General features: G+C 33.1%; 2 protein-coding genes and 1 long non-coding RNA gene across 8 annotated transcripts; 1 reads left to right on the top strand and 2 right to left on the bottom strand.

Moving 5' to 3' along the window:
* Positions 1 to 353: 353 nt before the first annotated feature.
* Positions 354 to 7897, top strand: LOC140060441 (spermatogenesis-defective protein 39 homolog). Of its 5 annotated transcripts, none has more exons than XM_072106651.1 (16): positions 354 to 489; positions 853 to 927; positions 1144 to 1165; positions 2720 to 2770; positions 2894 to 2950; positions 3238 to 3320; positions 3721 to 3882; positions 4164 to 4300; positions 4563 to 4590; positions 4700 to 4773; positions 4891 to 4981; positions 5694 to 5825; positions 6003 to 6134; positions 6308 to 6391; positions 6566 to 6760; positions 7156 to 7897. In XM_072106651.1, the coding sequence occupies exons 1-16, from the start codon at positions 466 to 468 to the stop codon at positions 7174 to 7176; spliced, it is 1368 nt and encodes a 455-aa protein (XP_071962752.1). In that variant the 5' UTR covers positions 354 to 465; the 3' UTR covers positions 7177 to 7897. The 5 variants fall into 5 exon arrangements, with proteins under 5 accessions (XP_071962752.1, XP_071962750.1, XP_071962748.1 ...); XM_072106649.1 differs by having other exon boundaries at positions 1144 to 1285; XM_072106647.1 differs by having other exon boundaries at positions 1144 to 1396.
* A 198-nt stretch (positions 7898 to 8095) lies between these two features.
* Positions 8096 to 13232, bottom strand: LOC140060440 (uncharacterized). Of its 2 annotated transcripts, XM_072106645.1 has the most exons (8): positions 13191 to 13232; positions 12752 to 12826; positions 12420 to 12642; positions 10144 to 12273; positions 9438 to 9522; positions 9248 to 9299; positions 8497 to 8597; positions 8096 to 8318 (listed from the first exon to the last, which is right to left on the bottom strand). In XM_072106645.1, the coding sequence occupies exons 1-8, from the start codon at positions 13222 to 13224 to the stop codon at positions 8190 to 8192; spliced, it is 2829 nt and encodes a 942-aa protein (XP_071962746.1). In that variant the 5' UTR covers positions 13225 to 13232; the 3' UTR covers positions 8096 to 8189. The 2 variants fall into 2 exon arrangements, with proteins under 2 accessions (XP_071962746.1, XP_071962747.1); XM_072106646.1 differs by lacking the exons at positions 8096 to 8318; positions 8497 to 8597; positions 9248 to 9299 and having other exon boundaries at positions 9496 to 9541.
* Positions 13233 to 13257: 25 nt separating this feature from the next.
* Positions 13258 to 15290, bottom strand: LOC140060439 (uncharacterized). Its single transcript, XR_011847323.1, has 3 exons — positions 15252 to 15290; positions 13408 to 13497; positions 13258 to 13293 (listed from the first exon to the last, which is right to left on the bottom strand). It is a non-coding gene; the product is annotated as an uncharacterized lncRNA (long non-coding RNA).
* Between the last annotated feature and the right edge of the window lie 3826 nt (positions 15291 to 19116).

The following is a 19116-nucleotide window of genomic DNA, read 5'->3' as shown; positions in this document are numbered from 1 at the left end:
TAAACATTTGATTTCACATGCAAGCCTCCCGGGGGCAAGCCTTCAAACAATATTTGTTATTTTTTCGTTTTGATGATATTGTGCCCAATGCATTGATTTATTAAGCTCTGTCTACACTATCAAATTAGTTTGACAAAAAAGGTATGATAGTGATATGACATCATCATGTCTATATATATGATGGGCACATTACATTTTAAAAATTTGATATAATTGTAGACAGAGCTTTATGAAATTAAACTAAAGTGGGCGTTTCTCTACTGCGCTCACTGAGCATGCGCATTACGGCGTATTTTGTTTTACCGGAAAAAGAAAGAAAACAAGCACAGCCTAATTAATTTAATAAAAAATTACCGTCCGTGTGACTTCACCACCTGTAAACAAGGAACTGATTATTGAATGTTACAAAAACAATGTTTTAAATTTAAAATTCCTTTGCAATAAGTGTTATAGTTTTTAGTAGCCATGTCAGTAAGATATTCATTAAAGGTAGGTTTAAAACCGGAGTGATTTACGTTATAAGCTAGGCCTAGGCCTAGGCTATGTCATTCTGTCGATAATAATTTTAGAAGGGGGCGCGGCTGGTTTTTAGGCCTATCTGCTCATGTGACCATTCATGGGCCTAGGTAACTTTTATTTTTTTTTAATGGTTTCCAAACTAAGGTGAGTCTGTTGATATTTTGTGTACACTGCTCCCTAATAATTTATTATATTAAAGATGAAGTTAATTTAAATTATTAGAAATTATTTAAATATTTTTAAATTAAACAATTATTGTATATTAAATATTTGTATCTATTATATTTTTGTATGTGTTTACATATGTGAATAAATCTGAACTTGAAATAAAAGGGAGATGAGGAAGATGAAGGTTACTGGAACCAAAAAGAAAAACGGCAAAACTTCTTCGATGACGCAGATGACGAGGTGAGCTGATAGCAAGAAATAGCTTAAAAAATAATTTGTTTGCATAATTTTATGTTTCAAATATAGATTTACATTTTGATTTAAAAAAAAATGTTAATCAGATACAATGTAACACAATTCCACCTATAACATTATTTGATTTTAACTATTTTAACTTACTGATAAGAAAACATACTGCAGTATACAAAAATACATAATCCATGTTTTAAATTTCAGAATGAAATAATTGATTGGACAGGTACACGCATAGAGGAGTTCACCGGCCCACGGGTTACATCTGCCAGGGGAACTAACAAAAATGCATCATTTACAAAGCCTTCTAGGCCAGTAGAGATAGCTAACAATTTTCCAAAAACAGGTACAAATAAAGGAAAACCCTCCCAGCCTGAACCCAAGCCTGAACAACCCAAGCCAACCCAAACAAGTGCCAGTAAAAGTTATCACAAAAAATCTGCTAGTTTGACGATTGGTAACGTATTGTGTAAATTTATTTTGTCATCCTCCAAACATTTAAAGCCCCCTTCCCTACGTTTTTTAGATCTAATTTAAGATCACAAACTATATTTAATGTAAAAATAATACTACTATATGGTCCTATTGCGATAACTTTTTTCGTCTTTAAACAGTTAAAAATATGAAAAATAAGTCGATTCTAATAATTATAGCGGCCCGCTATAAATCCCAAAATGCATTGCGCGCGGATTGATATTTTTGTTTTTCACCTGTAATTCGCCCACTTTTCGATCGATCGTGAGGCCAAAACAAATGGAAGACTCCTAACTTTTCGGCGAAAATACCGGGTTTTCCCCAATTTGTATCAACGGAGTCTGGCAAAAATAGAAAGACAATTAATGCAGCAACTATACAACGTCAGGCTAGGTATATAGCTAGCGTATGATGTTCGTACGTTACCGATGTTTACCAGCTAGGCCTACAAAACTAAGCCTAGCTAGGCTAGGCCTAAGATCGTCCACGAGAGGTCGATCGCCGCGAGCTACTTAGGTAGTGCATTGTTTCTCACTTTTTATCATAATTTACCATAAAACGTACATTTAAGACAAGGAATGACATGGTTTAATGTTTTTAAAGTGATATATATGTATTATTTTCCAAAAAACGTCCAAAATTGCAGGGAAGGGGTCTTTAACATGTTACCATTATCTTCTCTTCTTTTGCCTTCTTTTTTAACTAATTTAAATTCATGTATCAATGCGTAAGTCTCAGTGCACTTGGTTAAAAAATAAACAAAATTTAACACAGAAATATGGTTTGAATGGAGAACCATCAGTCATTGTTTTATCCCATTATCACACATTTGACATTTGACACAGCTACTACAACCCCAGTCTTCGCCCACCCCACCGACTCCCCCTCCCCCTCTCTCCCACTTACTAACCAACCTCTGTTCTCTTAATTCTATAATAGGTTTTGCTTCATCACTGAAATCTCTAAGCTTTTTAACCTTTTGATTTGCACAGCTTTATACATCTACAATGGGCTCTAAACTTAAATTCACTTAATATTTCACTAATTTAAAGAAGATTAATAATGTTAATTCTTCTCATCTGCACTCACATTTAACATGTAATAATAATTGTTTATTGATAAAGATAGTTATCCAGCATAAAAATAAGTTAGACTATTGGTCTGCATTATTAAAGAATGCTACTAACCCAGATAAAAAAAATATTAAAGACTAAAACAGCGTAAAATTCTGCATTAACATTACACTGGTTATTACAAAATAATAATATCATTAATTTACTTGTATTTATTTTATTATTAATTAAAGGTGAAAAGATATCAAAACCATCATTTAGATTAACAACATCATCAGAAACAGGTACTATTATATTCATTTCAATTGTTTCTATTTCCACTATACATATATGACGGATGCTTATCTCTGCTACCTAGTACACTATGAACTATTGCTTTATAACGTTCTTAAATCATTATTTTTCAGTAGGTACTAAGAACTTGTCCAAACCAACCTCTTCTTCTGCATCGTCTCTTGAATCAGGTACAGTAGGATTGTCTTAAAAAATATGAATAGAGTTTGGCATAAATAAAATTCTAAAACGACATCGCACATTACGTGGTGGACAGAGTCTAATATCAGACCTATTTAATTATTTTATGTATTTTGAGGGCAACACGTTTTTCGTAGATTTGAGATAGTGGTGTGATATTACATTTAGTGATATGCTGAGCAATTTTTCTTGACCTATCAATTTTGTTTTTGCATTGTTTTATGTTTGAAAAAATTGCTTTTATTTTGACCTTTTTTCGTTTGGATATTAATTTCAGCTGTAAAAAGGGACTCCAAATTAAGTCATACTGAAGTTTCTAAATTGTATGCAGAAGTTACATCACTGAAGAGGAAACTACAGGTGAACAATGAAGTCTATTTGTATTCTGCTTGTTTATATTTTTTTATTATGTATTTGGGCATAGGATTACCAATAGTAAATGAATCATTGTCCTATCAGATAGGTGGTAATCCCCCTGTTTTGTAAACCAGTTCACCTGGGTAACCCCTACTCTTCTCGAATAATGAACTGGGTTCTTTAAAGTGCACACAGGTTATAACTGTGTACACTTGACCTATGGTTTATAGTCCTTATTTGAAAAGACTTGTTCCACCACCAGAATTAGGAGCGAGTCGGCTTAGAACTCTTGCCGATATTGTTTGCTCTTTAGGTCTTAACGGCTCGGCTATTTGACTTAACCGCTAATAACTAAGTAATTAATGTTCATAATGTACAAACTGCTCACATTTTTTATTATCAGAGTTCAGAACGTTCAAGATGGGATGCTCCTAAGGTATCAGATACCATAATTAGAATGGTGATGGGAGAGCCTTTCTCATTAGAGATGTACAAGTCCTTACCTGATAAACTTACGCTTCTTGATTCAGCTATTGAATATCATGATGGTAACTCTATTACTGCAGTAAGTATTGAAATTAAGCCATTGAATACCTTGACGGTAACTTTATTACTGCAGTAAGAATATTTGCTGTGGTAGATTTATCAAAACAAAAAAACTTTTTAGATATACATCATGAGATTAAGTGATTTAATGGTAAAAAATTGAGAAGAAAATTCTGAATCTCAATTCAGTCAGAATTAAATAATCATTAGATGTTCACAAAATACACACACACAACCGAAAATAGTTTGAGAGATCACAATGGGCAAATGTAATTTTAATTTTTATTTCTATATTATTAGATTGTTTTATTTCTCAAGAAGACATTAAAGAATTCAATATTTATTAGTGAACTGCGTAAAAGACCTGTAGCAATAAACCACTATGCAGTGTATTTACGATCAATGGGAGATGAAGAAGTTTTAGCCTCACAGCTCCAGTAAGTTGTCTTCACCTGCAATCAATTCAAACACCTAATTATTATGTACAGTACTGTAGTTCTTAATACTCCACACCTGTAAAAGTATAAACACACTAGACACTTTGTTGATTAAATGTGGCCAGTCCTATTGTTATCTAATTAACTGTGGATCCGAAATTTCATCTGTCGAAAAACTGTAATAGCTTAGTTTTTAACTTCTTTATTTTATTGGTTTTATCATCTATTCATTTATCTGTAATTTGTTTACTTTTATTTTTAGAACTCTTGGACGAAAAGAGGAAGCAGCTGTAAGTATATTTTTAAAATCCATTTTAGCATTGCATCTTACTTTCTTAAGCACTTGATGGTTGTCAAGAAGAAACATTTACGCATGTTTTATCATATTGTATTTTTTAGATGTGCAGATACCGGTTAACTCTTCAGGAAAGCTCACCACAAGCTAGATATCAGAGTATGAAAAAATGCACTGAGTAAGTACTTGAGACACTTAATTCATGAAGTTAATGAGGTCAGAATATGTTCATATAAACCTATTCATGTCTGAGGTAAGAAAATGCTTAATGGACAATTCCTTTATATTTTATTAGTTTATATTTTGAGGGATACAAGATACTTCATCGTGAAACAGTATTACTTCGTGAACAGTGTTCACTGTTAAATAAACAGATTTTGATTGAGGTAAGTACACAATGATTTAATTTATAAATTTTTATTTTATTTATTTATTTTAGCATTATATAATTTTTATAAATTTAAGCTAAAATTGATATCATATTGAAACTTTACGAGTTAAAGTTTCTCATCAAACTCATTTAGTACATATTCAAGGACACCTCTACTATTAAGTGGACACTTTCCATTTTAAATTTGCCTCAGAATAAAGTTGAATACATGGCATGATTTTTATGGCATATAACATAGATACTGTATTAGTAATATAATTGTACTCCATACTTTTAGATTGGGTTAACGTGCACATGACGGTCATGTCCACATGGGTTGTAGTCGACTGTTCCCGTCGACAGATATATGAACATTTAGATTAAGTGGACATTTACGTTGACGTGCCGGTGAATGTATGACCTTGGGATCTGAGCTTGTAATCTCTATAGTAGCGCTCATCCATGGTGCTATTCCACTGGTCGGTGGAAGTATACAGGCTTAGGGCAGGCTAAGTGTGTAGCTTAGGCCTAGCCGAGATCCCTAATTTTCTGAACGAAGGCTGGCGTCTTAGTGCTCAAGCTTTGCCAGTCTACGTACCAGTCGTCTAGCGCATCATAAAAATAAACGTAATAGGGTAGCAGTCGACGTGAAAGTCTAAAAGTCCCTAATGCCATCCTACAAGTAGTAACCAAGACTATTTTACAATATCATTGTTTCTAATTCTAAGGGTGCAGACTCTAAAGCAAGTAGAGAAAGAAAACCACCTTTTGCAGATTGTCCAAAAGAAGCAGAATTATATTTTCTACCGTTGATAACAACTTTATATTATTGTTGTAAATACCATTTTAACCAATCACAGGTGTGTGGACATTTTTTGCTGTACATTATTGTATTTTCATGTTCAAGTTTAAAAAAGATCTAGGCAATGAATCTTTATAAATATTCAAGAAGTGTATTCTCAAAATATATCAAATTGGGGTGGAAGTAATGTTTACTAATCAAATGTCTTATTTTGATCTGTATGTTGTTTTTACAGTCATCAATAAGTAGTCCAGAATCTTTAGTTAAAGAATTTAATATGAGCGAGAAGCAGTATGTAATGACAGCAGCTAAAGCATGTGCTAATCAGCGTAAATGGGCCGACTTAGAAACTCTGTTAGCACCAAAGGTATTCAAATCATTTTTTGTCTTAATAAAGTAATATACTTTATTTAATTAATGTTGTCTATTTAATTGTAATCTAAGTGTTTGCTAACCATAATGTCATTGGTGTTGTGTTTTAGATGTAATTGGTGTTGTTCTTTTTTCAATACTCTTTTTTAACATTGTTTTTAAAAACAGAAATGGATAATGAAAACCAAGAAACCAACAGTGGGCTTTGATAGAATTGTGGGTATTTTATTGAAAGCAAAAGCGCCAAACGATGTAAGTGTTTATATTCACAATCATTTTAACAAACCTCCCAAACAGTGCCACAACAGCTATGAGCACACACTGACTAAATCCAGGGGCCCTGGAATGTGTTTTTTTTACTTAATCGACAAAACATATTCAATAGAGCTCTGCTCAATTCCAATTCTTCAAATTAATGAATTTCAGATATTACAAAAATACATGTTGATGATGGATGATGCAACTAAGAGATTAGAAACAGCCAAGAAGTACAAGATCCATTCTGTTGTCATAGAGACACTAAAACAAATGCGAGACTTAAGAGGCTTGCAGAATTACAGGACTGAGGTCAAGTATGGGTCAAGTGAGGACATTCAACTTCAAACACTTTTAAAGAACACTGTAAGTATTAATTAAAGACGTAAAATAATTAAACATTGTTTTCTTGAATATGCCATTTTATCCACTTTGATAAAAAATGAGATCAAATAAAAATTTATTAACCTGAAAAAACTGTAGTTTAAAGAAAAAAAATAGTCAAATTGGCTGCCAGCTAATGGATTTTTGGTTGAATTTAACAATTTATTTTGTCATTTGTAAGTGAAAACATCTTTTTTTGGTTCTACGGAAGTGATTAACTTTCAATAGCCTATTCAATCAATCAATCAATGTAACATTTATTTTCTTCAAATTAAAACAGTATTCAAAGTCTGATTTAATTATTCTTCATTTTTTTGGGAGGAGGGGGCAACTTACAAGAAGATTAGTAACATGCTGGTCTTTATTTTTTTTTTCAGAGTATAAAATGGAAGACATGAATGCATTTTTTCAATTAGTTGACACCAACCTATGTGGTTTGTATATAAATATAACTATATACACATTGTGTACAAAACAAACTTGACCAATACAAAATGGACAGGAAAAGTTTGTTGTAAGAGACTAATGTTAAATCTAGATCAATATAGTTAACCCTGTCGTTGAGCATACACATGGATAGAAGTAAACAGTAAATGTTTGTGCATATATCCTTCATTATTGTCTTTCCAATTTTAACTGTACAATATATATATAAAAGAATATGTCACCTTTAGTAAACCATGTTGGGAGTGGAATGAACAGTGGGTTGTTTTGTTTGGTTAAAAAAAAGCAATTAACATTTATATTATATATAAGAGAACCATTCTGAGTGAAGCTATAAAATGCAAAAATATGGTCCTTCGCAATAAATATAAATTATGTAACAAATTTGTGTTTAGCTGCTGGTTGAAATATATGTTTTATCTTATTACAATGAAGAATTTCAGTATTGTAGTGAGTGCTTGCAATTAAATTGATCTAATATTGACAGATTATAATTACACATTCCAAATTACAGTTTCAAACTTGTGGTGAACTGTCACATCACCTAGCAAATCTACACAATTTACGGGAGCGTCAATATCTAAAAATGTTAACTGCTAAATACAAAGAACATTTTCTCTCATTACAAATATTGTAAATAGATTTTAAATGAATATGAAATATATAATTATCATTTTAAATTTTCTTATTTTTATATTGTATGAACTATATTAAAAGCACCTTTGAGTTTTACGTAAAATAAAGTGCAAATAACCAATTTCCACAGTCATCTTTTTATACAAATATCTCTGCATTTACAAACACTCAGCTAATAGTAATACTAATGTGGTTCCAATATACAATAATTATTTATATGTAAAAGTATAAAGGTAGCTTTTATTTGTATCCAAGTAAAATTGGTGTAGAAACCAGTGTTCACTAGATTTTCAAGTTTTATTAAACTTTATTATAAAAACAGTATTTGTAATTAATATTCTTGATCTTGTTTCTTTTCTTCCATAATTTCTTGAGTTTTGCTATAACTAACGTAATGTAGATCCATGTAAATCTTGATCAGGGCTTCGGCTAATAACACTTTCATAACGTAATCCCAGTACTGGAAAAAATACAAAAAAAAACTTTTATACTGTATTTCAATCGATTTGAATGTGGTACTTAAGTTGTAATTAAAAAACATAGCAAAAATATTGCAAAACACATCATGTACTTCATATTTTGCATTTTACCTTATTCTAACTTCTTAATTACCCATAATGCAAAATGAATTGTTTTACCTTAGGACCTTTGGAACAAAATATCTTGACAAGTGTTTCAACTACAGTTTCCACTTGTTCATCTGAGAACATGTGTAGTGGTACTTGAAAATCCAAGTCAGCTGCAAGGAAGTGTATTCATTTTAACAGTCAACTATAAAGTATTTATTATTGTTAATGTATTTAAGAGAGCCAGTCACTAAAATCAAACATTAGGTGGCAAGGGTCAAAATTTCGAATTGGCTCATATTTTGCACATTGGTAGACCTTGATGTAAGTAAACCTGATGTGTAGTTTGTTTGGTAAAATATCGCTTAGTTTTCGAGAAAATCGAAAAATAACAATTTTCGGCCAATTTTGTTAATTTTTGGTGTATAATTTACATTAACTTTAACAGCCTCTGGAAGCCAAACGTAGCAACCTAGCGTTTTAATATTTTACACTTACGTTAACTAGCATCTTGACAATAATTTAGTAAAGTTTCAAAAAATTTTAAGATTTTGACTAATTAATTACTAATTAGCATATATAAAACTCTTAAAAAGTAGAGTAAAAACAAACGCGTTTTTTTTCATGTGCGACAAATTTTGCCACTAAATTACGAATATGTCTGATTTTTGGTGACAAGCACTCTTAAACAAGTGTATGGAATTTCTTTCTGGCTGTTTTTCTTTATGGTTTTTATTTAGCTTTTTTCTTATTTCCTCTCCATTGATGGCCAGCAGATTTTTCAGTAATTTACCCTTTGATTAATAATTGCAAATATATTTACCCTTTTTTGGACCACCCTGTTTGAAAGAAATATGTCGTTTACTAAATTTACTCTGAAAAATAAAAACAAAATTGTGTGTTTAATTTTATTTCACCATTGGTTTACATAATTAAGAAATAGTACACTCTCTACAGGGATAGTATACTGTTATTTAAGGTCTTTATCAATTCCTTATATGGGCAATTCTCACCGTTCCTTGGAATATGTCTCTTAAGTACTGCTCATTTTTCCAAACCATATACGCTATCTCTTCCAGTTGCAATTCATCAATGTCTCTATGTAAATAAAGCAATTCTAAATAATAATAATACATTTATTTAGAGCAAAAATATAGGATCTATGTTTGTAAACCGCGCAGGATAGATACAGATTCTATGTGGGACAAGTATGCGGTTTTTCTCTTAACATTGCAGCTTGTCCATGTAAATTAGTCTTAATACTGTTGTTAGTATTATAGTAACAGTAAAACCTGTCCCTATTCAATTGAGCCTTGTGCTTGTCCCTTAATAGGAGTGTCCCTTAATAGGGGTGTCCGCTGAATAGGGGTGTCCGCTGAATAGGGGTGTCCGCTGAATAGGGGTGTCCCTTAATAGGAGTGTCCGCTGAATAGGGGTGTCCGCTGAATAGGGGTGTCCGCTGAATAGGGGTGTCCGCTGAATAGGGGTGTCGCTGAATAGGGGTGTCCCTTAATAGGGGTGTCCGCTGAATAGGGGTGTCCGCTGAATAGGGGTGTCCCTTAATAGGGGTGTCCCTTAATAGGGGTGTCCCTTAATAGGAGTGTCCCTTAATAGGGGTGTCCCTTAATAGGGGTGTCCCTTAATAGGGGTGTCCCCCAAAGGAGGGGTTCTACTAATGCTGTAACAACCACATAGAAGTAAAAAATCATCAAAACATACCTAACTTGTAGAATTCTATTCTCAAGTCTACATTCATACTCATCATCCATCACACTGACTGTTTCTATCGTCTTGTAACCATAATTCACTACGTCTTTTCTTCCAGTTATTCCAAAGTTAAAAAGATCAGTTTTCTGTTTTTTAGAGCAAGCCGGGTTGACCTTTTCATTCCAAACCTGTGAAAATCTTTTTCTTGATTTACGTTTATCAACATCCTTTTTAACAGGAGAAACGGCACTAGTAGATGGTAAACAAGGCTTGGAATTTATTGATAAAATCTTATTATTTTTCATCGTGCCTCGATCCTTAAATTTATATTTTGGTTTCTTGGTCACAGTGGTTGTCTCACAGTCTTCACTTTTTGTTGTGTCACCTAAATCAAAATTCAATCGACTACACTTCTTAAAATGTTGATCTACTAATGACAATCTCTTTCTTTTCCCAAATACAGGACTACTTATTTCTTTTGGTGATCTTGGATTCACATCACTAAGAGATATCATATTCATAAGACCATAAGGAGCTTCTTTATCAGAGAGTTGTTGGGAGAAGCTGACTCTCGGGAGATCCTCATCAGATGTATCTGTTGTAAATACACAAGGCTCTGTTGATTCTATTTCATGTCTTTTGATCCCTTCATCTTTTTCATCATCACTGATTAATTCAGGGGATATTGCTATTGATTCACTTTCATGTTTCTCATTTGGTGAACTCCGACATTGATTTTCCTCCTCATATGACATCATTTGAGTCTCTGTTTCATCACCATTACATGTTTTATTGTTATAAACCTCTTTACCAGTGTCTATAACCACTTTTTGAGGAAGGCAACTGGAAGGTTGTTTTTTGGCAAGGCAATTTTCTTCACCCGTTTTGTCTGTTGAAAAATCTGGTGATGGACGCCATTTGAATTTCTTGACAGGCTTTGCAAGTATCCAGCTGTCGTCGTCTTCACTTGTGTACGACTGTGCTGCATCTTTTCCTCCGTTTTCTTGAGAAATTCTCTTGGGAAAACTTTCAGAATGTGTCGGAAGATAATCATCCTCTTCCACATCTGAAATGATATTTATATCATCAAATTCTGAAATGTCTTTCTCAGTCTGGTTTGTGCTAGTGTTTGTTAGTGATTTAAATTTCTCACTTGTTTCTCTAAGAACACCTACTAACGATGCAGATTCTTCTACTATGCTTGGTTTCTGTAGAAAATCTTCATTTACAACTTTAAGTGTCTTTTCTTCCATTTCTTCTTTTTTTGTGGGAGCAAAATTGTCAATTATATCACTTTTTGTAAAGTCATCCGTCATTAGGTTGTGATATTGTTGATCATTTACACTCGGATCTGATTTAATTTGAGTGTCACTGTTGTTTTCTTTGTTAGGTAGTTCATTTAGACATTCAACACTGCTAGACCTTCTAGCTTTTTTAGGTAACCTCTCGCTGGGTTTTAAATTATCTTTATTTTGTCTTTTTAAAGAAAGTTTACTTCTTCTTCGCTTTTTTGGAACTTTATTTTGTATCGTAATAGATTTTAGTGCTTTTGGGTTCAATAAATTAGTTGTGGCTTTGGAATTACAGGCATTTTGTAATCCTAACGGAGCTGCTTGGTCAGAAGTATTTTTTGATTTACCTTTTTCTGTAACTTTGTTATTTAGTGCACATTCATTTGTGACGTTTTCTTTAACATTGACATCCTGAAGGTATACCTTCCTTTCTGTTTTCACTTTACAATCTACCTTGTTTTCAATTTGCGTTTTTCTTAATGTATCTTGAACCTTGACATCTGACATGGTGTCTTGAACTTCGACATCTGACATGACATCTTTAAGATCCTCCACATCTGAAAAAACAGTCACCTTCCCATTGGACAACCAATCCTCTGTGTCTTTATTATCTGCTTCACGTTCCATAATCACTGCATCACCATCACTTCTTCCACATTCTTTGTGCATATCTTTATCACTTTCTCCACATTTGTTATTCATATTTTTCTCAATTAAGTCATTTTCAATAAAGTCAGCAGCAGACAGTTTAACTTTCCCTTTTTCCATATCTTCCAAGCTTTCATTTTGCAGCATAAATCCTGCGTCTTCCTTAAAATCTGTTTTGAGTGCTTTGGTTCTGTGATTGACACTATATCAAAGTTAGTGTATAAAAAATAATTATATTGTTTTATAAAAGAAATAATCTTACATGCATAAAGGTATAAATCTTTGGGGTGATGTTTGACATCAGTTAGAAGAATGGCAGTGGCCTATAACACGTATAAGTCTACTTACATTCTTTTTAGATGGGCCTTTTTTTTATGAGCAGACTCTGTAGCTAATTTTCCTGTTTCTTCTTTGCTAAAGTAGTCACTTATTCCAAGCTGTTTTTTGGGCAATTGAGATGAACTCATCAGAATGGATGTCGACAGGTCATCACCAATTGCTGCTGCTGTTGTTGTTTGACACACAGTTACTTTTAACTTTTCATCAAATAAATGCAATGATCTGAATGTATCTATAAAGTATACAACCAATATCCTGTATTTATTTGTAATTATCTTTAAACACGCAACTTATACCTTCATTCAGAAATGAAACTGTGATAGAAAATAAGTTTTCATTACCCCTTTCATCTGGCAGTATAAATGATTGATATACTTCTTTATCCACAAAATGAAAGCCATACTTAATCATGGATCCTATTTTTTAAAGATAAAATAGGTTATTAATATTAGTAAGACACTAGGATGTCTAGAAAACTAAGGAGATTGAGGAAATTCGGTCTCCCATCCAGAACGCAACTGGGCCCAACGTTGCTTAACTTCGGTGATCTGACGAGAACCAGTGTTTCAACCCAGTATGGCCGTATATAAACTAAAAGACCTAATATATCTTAGTTTTCTAGAAAACTGAGGGTGATACTTTAAGAAGGGTCATCAACAAAAACAAGAAAAAAAGTTGAGATAAATTGAAATAATAAAAAAAAATGTAGGCTTATCACTATCAGTATCAGTATCTTTGCAAAATGTAAGATGATGAAAATGTTGTTAAAATGCATCTTACCATTACCAATCTCAACTTGCTCATCTTTTCTCATTTTATTGGTTTTTGTTTGACTTTCAGCAAATCTTCTTCCAATTGGTTCCTTTAACAACATTAGCAATTCCTTCACATAAGATAAATTGCAGAAATTAATTTAAATATAAATATGTAAAAAATAGATAGGCCTAGGTAGGTGCAGATTAAGAAGAATGCTATTTTTAAAAATTGTTTAAATTACCTGTAGACAGTGATCATTGAACCAACCACTTTCCCCACGGTTCTTGTAATATATGCTTAGTTGTAAAAGCAAAACATGATATTTTCCAATCTGAAAAAAAGTGTCAAGTTATAAAAAAAGAAGGTAACTACTAATAATAGGCCTACTAGCGGTCCTACTAAACACCACCAGATACCAACTAGAGCAATAAATCCTACCACCAGAGAGCAGCCACCTGTTCGGAATTGATTATTAAGGGTATATTGCAAATTTCAAAGCTTAATTCTTTCAGAAACTGATAAAATTGAAGTTTAAAGTTGAATTTCTCGCCGTCGTATTCCAGAACCGAATGCGTTTGATAAACATTATAGCAACGAAACGAACGCATTCATCCGTGTCTCTTGTGTATTGTATTCAACAGTCAACTATGAGGCGCTACCGATGCTTTTTTGTTACTTTAGTCAGTCACATAAATTACACCAATCGATTGCGCGATTAGTCTTTCTTTTGACATTATGTTTTTATCATGTTTTGTATGTCAAAATCGGTAACGATAACATAACAAATAGCATACGATAACATTTTTTTTGCAGATTAATTTTAATTATTTCCCTTTGTCATCGTTTTCGTATACTCTGGGTGCTGTAGGAATTGTTATTATATTATTATAAATTGGCAATTAAATAAAAAATGTTGTATATTTTCTATTTCACCACTCTGACATATAGTGCAGTGGCCAGATATTTCTTTAGACATAAAATACACGGTAATATCAAGTTAAAACTTCTGTTTTATTTTCTCTTTCCACATTCCTATTCTATAATGAGTTTACTCTATTTTAACATACGATTACCTTCACTGACAAAAGGTAGTTGGCATTAAGTTTTATTTATTTTTAATAAATGTTATAGTGTACAGAAATGAATTTCTGATTTTAATTGACCAAATAAATTCATCGGTAGCGCCTCATAGTTGACCATTGAATACAATACACAAGAGACACGGATGAATGCGTTCGTTTTGTTGCTATAATGTTTATCAAACGCATTCGGTTCTGGAATACGACGGCGAGAAATTCAACTTTAAACTTCAATTTTATCAGTTTCTGAAAGAATTAAGCTTTGAAATTTGCAATATACCCTTAATAATCAATTCCGAACAGGTGGCTGCCCGCTGCTCTCTGGTGGTAGGATTTATCGCTCTAGTAGGTATCTGGTGGTATCTGGTGGTGTTTAGTAGGACCCGGCCTACTAGACGTACTACTAGTACTATACATCATATGGTTGGCTACTAGCCTAGTAAAGTTTAGGCCTACTCTTGACTTAGTTATAGCAGTAGGCTTCCCTAGCTAGTAGAGAGAGTAGACTAGCTTAAGTAGTAGTAGTACTCTGACTGAGTGATTAGTACTACTATACTACTACTACTATACAAAACTACTATCTATCTTTTACAAGTTCTAGGCCTAGCTTGGCCTAGCCTAGACTACCTTTGTTTGTGGGCGAATCATATAAAGACAAAACCTGTAGGATAGCATAATAATAGTAGACGGCGCTACTGCACTTTGCACATAATAGTAGGCATACGTAGTGTCACTCACCTTCACCACAGCCTAGAGGCCTTAGCCTAGGCTAGTAGTAGTAGAGTAGGCCTAGAGGCCTAGGCCTACCTAGGGCAGGCCTAGCTAGGGTAGTAGGCCTAGCCAAAAAGGCCTACTATCTAGTAGGCTAGGTTTAGCCTAGCCTAGTAGTAGTAGGCCCTAGCTAGGTGGAAATCCGTTCTAGAGTAGCCTAGCTAGGCCTGACCCTGGATCGTTAGTATGTTATTATTTAATAATAATAATAATAATACAGTTAATAATTATTTACCTGCAAAATAAAGCTTTTTTTTTTAAGCATCTTATTATAGGCCTCCTATTCTTTTCAAAGTACCGCGCGAATCGCCGGACACGGATGGATGGTTAGTGATAATAGCAAAGAATATGATGGCGCTACATTTTATAGAAAAGGAAGGTGGCGCTACATTTGGAAAAATGATTTGCAATTAAATATTTATGATTTTTGCGGGAAACCATTCAAAGAACCTAAAACACCACCAAAAAAATCAGTAGTAGTAGTCGTCCTCCGCGAATTGAGTCCAACAACCAATCAACATAACATACATAGCCTACATACAATGGAAAAGAAACAGTTGAATCCTTTCTTTTTTAATGCACTGGACTTGCACTTTCCTTATTTAAGTATGCCTAGCTATTTTATTTATTTATATTTAAATAGTTTATTTATTTTTTTCTTAACTTAATTTTGCCTTTGCATTGTAATTTGTGCTGTTTATTTTATTTACTTGATTTGCACATGTACAGTATTGTAAGTTATACTGCAGATATATTTTATTTAGGCCTATATATTTTTTCCGTTGCTTTTGTTTTGTTTTCTCTCTTCTTTTTTGTTTTGTTTTATTTCATTTGTTTGCCCATTTGTTTTATTTTGGTTGCACCACTAATATAAACGACACTGATAGCAAATGATGACGAATAAATAGATTAAATTATTAAATTATTTGCTTCAGCTACTGCCTGTAGCCGGGTCCGCCTAAAAACCGGAAAAAACCAAAAAAAACCGGAAAATACCAAAAAATACCAAAAAATTACCGGAAGAAACCGGAAAATACCAAAAAAAATGACTATTTACCAGAAAAAAGACAGGAAATTACCGGAAAAAATTGTAGAATTGTGATATTTCACGAATAGAGGGCGCATTTATAAATAATATCGATTTTTCTGATTGCTGCCCTCTATACATTTATTTAATTGATTTTGAATGTGTAATTGTAACTGTACAATTAGAAATAATAAAATGTCCATGTATTCACATAAAACTTCAGTATAAATATTATTTTATGCTTCGCATCTCTAAATGAAATGTTAAGGAATATCATTTCACAAATCCAATGAAAGTAGTTGTTGATAACTTTCTTTTATTTGTTGCATAATAGGCTATATTATTGAAGTCTTAGATGTTTGAATGAGATGAGAAGGACCTCCACCGGTAGTCTACGGAATGTGGGCCAGCTATCCTTAATCCTATCCTAAAATCTTTGATTTGATACGAAATTGTAGGTCGTATTTCAAAATGTAATTGGCTGTTATTTATGATGACATTTAATTATGTATTATTCCTTTCAGTGGTGAAAAAAAGGAGCACCGAGGACAAGAATAAAATAGATAACATATATTTGCCTCAATTGAGTTTAATTCATAGATGTGATGAAATTTATTTAATACAAAACTTGTTTATTATGAGTTCGACCGTAATAAAAAATATGAATTATGAACATGAAGAGTTTGGTGCTTTTGTTTATGTGATCTAAATGTCTTGGTTATGAATAATGGAGAACCATGTTTAATGTTTCAAGCAGTCCGAATGAAACCTTGAAAAAAGTGATGGAGTGTTGTAGACCTACTATGACTGGGTATTAGCGTGTTTTCCTCAATGGTACAAGTATGCCCTACGCAGTATAAAACATAAATCAATTTATAGGACACATACTTTGCATTGATGTTAAAAGTTTGGGACTAGATTATTATTATGCACAGTAGATATTATGACGTAAATTTACAAAAACTGGGAACAACCTTGATAGCCACGAACAAAGGTGAATGCCACAGGAACCATGCATGGGTTATCAAATCGGCAACAGTTTTACATGTCAATCATTATTTATTGAGTTTACGTCCGAACTGTTGATTCAATCCAAGGTTTCGGCACCATAAAAGGATAAATAGAAAAGAGGTGCATTTATTTATGACGATCAGTGTCCAGAGTGACAGTTAAAAAACTATGCAAGAATGTAAATATTATATTACTAATAAATCAGCAATCACGAAACGGAAACTGCTGCAAGCAAATCTTGGTTGGGACGTCTTTTTTTAATCTCACAGATTTCCTCATGTTTATACCGTTTCAAATTGATTAATTAAATTTCAGTATATCACGGGCGACTTATATACAATTCTCTTCGGAGATCCCGGTTCGTGAATAAAATACTTAAAAATGAGGGCGAATCAATTTGAGACAATTGAGGGACACTAGTGTTCTTCCACCGTACCACTAATACCATGTGAAAAGCACCTGTGGTCTAATGGATAGACACATCATGCATAGAACATAAACTCTAAACAGCCTGGTGTATACTGAAAATGTATTAATTAATTTGAAACGATAAGAGAGGAATCTGTGAGAATGAGATTCGAACCCGGAACCTTCTGCTTGATATGCAGATGTCGTAACCATTACCCGGGGCTTTCATGGTATTGTTAAGATCCGATTTGATAGCGACTCTTTAACACTCTCGGAGTGGTACGATGGAACAGTACAAGTCCATCGATTACACGCGCACCAGATACCACAATGTAATTAAAGTAGGTTTATCTGGCATGTGTTACATTATTGTATTTTTGTTACAAAATTACATTTTTGTACTTAATTAGGATCATAACCCACACAATATACAATAGGCCAAAATAATACTTAAACAAGTCGTACTTGGTGGGATACTTAGTATAAAGAAAAGGGCCCAATCATAATTTCATTTATACGACGCCAGTTTACGTTTAAATAAAAATAGTAATTAATATAGTCAATCAGTGATTCAAACTGGTTGAATATCCTTTTGTTTCAAATACGGATGCGATCGCCTGAACACCTTGCCTCCTTCATCCTTTCTATCTTTATGGTAAATTTAATTTCATTCACTTCAATTCTCAGTTTGTAACCTAAATCAACAATTAATGAAATGTATTATTACAGAGCAAAATGAAATCAATACACATACAGACAAAGGTTTTCGCACGAGCCTACTTGGTGCGTACGTGCCTACAAAAAAAATATTGATTAAAATTAATAATAATATTACAGTATTGTAAATATTTATTTTTTTAGACCTCGATTAACTACAGCAAGAATGGCCGCCTATATTTTATTATTATTTTAACCATAATCTGACTGCGCCCTCTATACAAAGATGTTTACTTGTGGCGTTTGACGATCGACTTTGACACAAAAATCACATTTAATTTATTTGTTACTAGCCTATCTGTTGTTTTTTCCGGTAAATAGTCATTTTTTTTGGTATTTTCCGGTTTCTTTTGGTATTTTTTTGTTTTTTTCCGGTATTTTTTGGTTTTTTCCGGTGTTTTTTGGTTTTTTCCGGTTTTTAGGCGGACCGCTGTAGCCTACACGGTTCGTTTGAACAGGGAAGAGACTCTTCCCTGGTTTGAATTTGCAACTTAGAATAAAACCTTGGACGTGACCTACTACTGTAGAAAAGGGGAATTAAAAGTAATCCTTAAGGATTAAATTAAAGTGTTTTATAACACGACGCGACACGCACTCGTTTACTTTGCGACCTGGATCGTTGAAAAGTGGGTGCGGGAACCATGTCTGCTTCAGGTGTAAGTACCGTTTCTTTGATATAGACTTTCATTTCGTTACAAATTATAGGGCCTATATAGCTGAAAACAAATGTAAAAAGGATAATATGCAGTCTTATACTAGGCCTATTTTGTATTTCTTTTGTCAGACGCTGTACGTTTCTTACACACACTAAGAACAATTTCAAGGCATACAAGATCCAGGCGGCTGCCAAGTACAGTGGTGCTGTCGTAAACGTTGTGCAAGATACGGATACATCTCCTGACTTTTTAAAGAAATTTCCCCTTGGAAAGGTTACGCT

This window comes from Antedon mediterranea, chromosome 10 (assembly GCF_964355755.1).
Source record: "Antedon mediterranea chromosome 10, ecAntMedi1.1, whole genome shotgun sequence".
Lineage (NCBI taxonomy): Eukaryota > Metazoa > Echinodermata > Crinoidea > Comatulida > Antedonidae > Antedon > Antedon mediterranea.
The sequence above is the reverse complement of the archived record's forward strand: the minus strand, read 5'-3'. Positions and strand labels throughout refer to the sequence as shown.

What these genes read in the sequence shown, in the direction of transcription:
- LOC140060441 (XM_072106647.1), top strand. Translation starts at nt 466, where the DNA reads ATGTCAGTAAGATATTCATTAAAG. An exon ending in TGCATCGTCTCTTGAATCAG is followed by an intron (nt 2,951 to 3,237) that starts GTACAGTAGGAT and finishes TATTAATTTCAG; the next exon opens with CTGTAAAAAGGGACTCCAAA. An exon ending in CACTGAAGAGGAAACTACAG is followed by an intron (nt 3,321 to 3,720) that starts GTGAACAATGAA and finishes TTTTATTATCAG; the next exon opens with AGTTCAGAACGTTCAAGATG.
- LOC140060440 (XM_072106645.1), bottom strand. Translation starts at nt 13,224, where the DNA reads ATGAGAAAAGATGAGCAAGTTGAGATTGGTAATG. An exon ending in GAGACATATTCCAAGGAACG is followed by an intron (nt 9,300 to 9,437) that starts GTGAGAATTGCC and finishes TTTATTTTTCAG; the next exon opens with AGTAAATTTAGTAAACGACA. An exon ending in TTTGTTCCAAAGGTCCTAAG is followed by an intron (nt 8,319 to 8,496) that starts GTAAAACAATTC and finishes TATTTTTTCCAG; the next exon opens with TACTGGGATTACGTTATGAA.